This window comes from Tachysurus vachellii, chromosome 9 (assembly GCF_030014155.1).
Source record: "Tachysurus vachellii isolate PV-2020 chromosome 9, HZAU_Pvac_v1, whole genome shotgun sequence".
Taxonomy (NCBI): Eukaryota; Metazoa; Chordata; class Actinopteri; order Siluriformes; family Bagridae; genus Tachysurus; species Tachysurus vachellii.
Window position 1 is genome coordinate 25,712,711 of NC_083468.1, and position 3,953 is coordinate 25,716,663.

General features: G+C 40.4%; 1 protein-coding gene across 3 annotated transcripts in view; it reads right to left on the bottom strand.

Moving 5' to 3' along the window:
* The window catches only part of slc33a1 (solute carrier family 33 member 1), a 6,580-nt gene continuing 2,627 nt past the window's right edge, over positions 1-3,953 (bottom strand). For all 3 annotated transcript variants that reach the window (XM_060878371.1, XM_060878369.1, XM_060878370.1), the window contains exons 3-7: positions 3,741-3,943; positions 3,169-3,353; positions 2,272-2,389; positions 1,909-2,124; positions 1-1,136 (exon numbers count right to left, since the gene is read on the bottom strand). In XM_060878371.1, coding sequence (XP_060734354.1) covers positions 969-1,136; positions 1,909-2,124; positions 2,272-2,389; positions 3,169-3,353; positions 3,741-3,943 — 890 coding nt within the window. In that variant the 3' untranslated portion in view covers positions 1-968. The remainder of the gene's footprint in view (positions 1,137-1,908; positions 2,125-2,271; positions 2,390-3,168; positions 3,354-3,740; positions 3,944-3,953) is intronic.

Below are 3,953 nucleotides of genomic sequence, written 5' to 3' on the forward strand. Positions count from 1 at the left end.
TTCATGATAAACTGATTTTTTTTTAATTTGATTTGGATAATAAAAGACTTTCAAAGTTCGGGTTCATAGGCGTAACATCTTTAGTACAGTTTTATTTAAAGGAAATTCCTTTAATAAGCAGCAATGTTTCTTTGCCGTGTTCACGACTAGTCAAGTGATTACTGTAAAATAAAATAATAATAATAATAATAAATAATAATCCTCATCATCATCTCTAATAGATCATGATAAATTAGCATTTTATACTATATTACAATCAAGAAGAAAACATGTGAAACTAATTATCTTACATCCAAAAAGATAATTTATTACTATTAATAACAATAGTAATATTATTATTATTATTATTATTATTACTAATTCCACAGTGACAAACATATAGAAATAAAACGGTGTTGGTTCCAGATGTGAGGAATGATTAAAGTCCTGCTATTAAAACAAAAACGATTGTTTTGTGAATGAAATGTTTTGCTGCCTTGTGTTCAGTAAATACTGCCTTCAGATCGTCAATTTCTATTTCAAACACAGGGCGACAAAATTAAATGTAGTTACGATTGTTCTACATAAAAGGTTAACGTTTTCTGGATGAGGTTTTTTTTTCCACTCAATATCAACAAATGAAAATCAAAAGGCACAAAAGATTTGCAGTGAATTGAGAACCGAAGCCTGATGGTGATTCAGGAGCTGGAAGAGGAACCTTGTGCTCTATTAAATCACGTGGTTTATGTAGAGGAACAGAGCGAGCGTTCCGGTGGAGATCCGAGTACAGAAAAATTGTACTGACTGAATCTACACGGTTCATTTTTTCTCTTCAGTTCAGAAGAAGCTCGACCAAAAAGAATAAAGATCCTCACGGGGAGGACTGCATTAAAAAAAAACAAAAAACCTTTAAAGACTAAAATCCAGCAGTCGGTATTATGCAAATGAGATCCTCTAACTGCTTTGCTATTGGTCCGTGGAGATGTGTGTTATTTGTTTATCCTGCACTGCCAAGCTTGTGGACTCTCATCCTGTAACCGCTTCATTTTCTTGCCGAAGAGAATCCACCAGGTCAATCCGATCAGCACGCACACAAACGACTCCACGTAGTAACCGTCCAGAGCCGTCACACACACGCCGCCTTCTTTAACACACAGCTGAAGAGGAGAAGGAAGAGCAGGTCAGAGAGCGGCTTTGTGTACGTAAGAAAAGAAAAAAAAAAAAATAAATCGATCTGTCGTATGATGTTAGAGATCAGTATTTATCCTTATTTCGTTTCTTTTGTTGTTTATTAACATGTAGTAAATATTTCAGTTTAAATATTTATTTTTTAAGTTACAATTCTCAGCTTTCAAATTTCTTCTAATTAATTACCTCTATTACTTCTTTTTTATTATTTTCTAATAAAAAGAATTCTTTTTTTCCCTTCTCCTGTTTTTTTTCTTCTTCTTTTTCTTTTATTTATAGCATTTCAAGGATGCATTTTTATGTAGGAATGGTGTTATAGTAATAATAGCAATAATAATAGCAATAATAATAATGATGATATTAATACTAAATAATAATAACAATAATAATAATAACAATAAATAATAATAATAATAATAATAATAATAATAATAATAATACAGTATTTAGGGTTTTCTTCAGTATTTTTTCTTTTTCACTCCAAATAATTCTAACATGGTACAATAGCGAGAAACACCAAATCAAGGGAAACTTACATTATTAAATTACACACAGTGTTCATAAATAAATAAATAAATGTTATGTTATGGTGCACTTTATGATCACTTCATGGCTTAAAAACCATGAAGTGATTCTCACTAATTCTTCCCAAAGTCTGACAGAACATCTCATCTGTCCATCATCTGAACTTATCGTCTGTTTCAGTGTGTGAAGTGTTGTGCAAGGAAATGGACGACTGACCGCGGCGTCTTCGGCAGAGCCGCACGTCTGTCCCTCTGCCCCCTCGCACTGTTTGGACGTGAGCGGATCAACCAGCCACAGGGCCAGTGTGGACGGCCAGTTGCCCCCCAGGTTGGTCAGTGTGTTCAGCAGGGTCATGTAGGTGCCTCCAATCAGCGGGTCGCTCACTTTAGCGTGGAACGCCATACAGGCCACAAACATGCTGTACAGTGCCACCTAGTGGAGAAACACACATATACACTTCAATGATATTCAAGGCTACTGGATTCTCGAATCTGATTGGACAGAAGATGTTGATTGACAGGCAGTAGAAAATGTACAAATAACAGCTTTGTCTGATTTACTGTGTGTTTGTGTAATAACCTGATGTACAGCGTAGCTCAGCAGCACAACAGCGTAGTAATACACAGGAAATCCACCCTCTTGCTTTACGCTAGGGGTCCACCACACGAGGAGGGCATACCCCAGACCAATCAGCAACCTGCAGCCAGCACACACACATACACACACACACACGATTACAGAGAACAGGTTAATAACATTTATCAGTTAGAGTATAAAACGACTCTCTGTTCTGGATTCTGATTGGTCAGAAGTTGTTGATTAATTTTCATGTAACAGCAGTTCTCTCACACGTTTATATTAATGTGCTCTTTTAATGTATTGCTTGAACTACACTGATTTCATTGACTCACCGCCTCGCTCGTTGTCTCACTGCCTCGCTTGTTGGCTCAGTGCCTCGCTCATTGGCTCACCACTTCGCTCGCTGGCTCACTGAACCCCTTACTGCCTCGCTCATTGACTCTCTGCCTCACCGACCCGCTCATTGCCTCACCGACCCGCTCATTGCCTCACCGACCCGCTCATTGCCTCACCGACCCGCTCATTGCCTCACCGATCCGCTCATTGCCTCACCGATCCGCTCATTGCCTCACCGATCCGCTCATTGCCTCACCGACCCGCTCATTGACTCACCGACCCCGCTCATTGACTCACCGACCCCGCTCATTGCCTGCTCATTGACTCACTGACCCCGCTCAGTGCCTCACCGACCCGCTCATTGACTCACTGACCCCCTTACTGCATCTCTCATTGACTCTCTGCCTCACTGACTCACTCAGTGACTCACAATATGACTGACTGTAAGTCACCATGATCCTAGACCACAGTTTGGTAGAGTCACTGCTAAATAACTCTTCTGGAAAGAAACATCAGAAACAACACACACACACACACACACACACACACACACACACACACCTAAAAGGAAAGGCTTTATAGAAGATGTCGAGCGGTCGAGGCCCAGCTGTGTATTTACTGATGATGATAGGCAGCAGGATCTGCAGAGGAACCATGGGAACAGCCAGCAGAGCCAGCTCGGCTTTCGGCACTCCAGCTTCCACCAGCTTCAGCCCAGTCACTGCGTCTGCTGCTGAAAACCCCATCTGTGTGTGAGAGAGATTTATAGCCAAATCGTCCAGGAGTGAACATTGGGGTGCAAAAGTTTGTACACCCACAGGACAAAATCAAACCCAAAAATATCTGTTTAGAACTAAAGGCACTCAGAGTGTTAGGTGTCACCGATGCTTCTGATTTATCAGACGTAATGACATTATGAAATATTACATTGTAAGATTAGACCTGCCTTTTTTGTTGTTAATGATTTTGTATTTTGGATGTTCGTCTCAATCTAGTTCTCAAATAAAAACCCATTGTGGACAAACTCTTGCACCTCACAGTGAACAGAAATTTAAGAACGCAGCAGTATTCTTATCTTCACACATTTCTTAGCCAGTGACTCACCACCTTATGATAAGAGTCTAAATGTCTACCTTGGATGTGAGCAGCAGGCAGCAGAAGGTGAAGACAGCAGGCAGTTTGATGATGGAGAACAGGAGCTTGTACGTCTCCATTATGCCCTGCGTCTCCTCTTTGGGTCTCCTCCTGGAGCGCTGATGTCTGTTGTTCTCTGACTTCAGGATGGCCAGCAGGGTGGTGGACACCACAAACACAATCCCCCAGAAAAACAGGAAGTCTGATACACA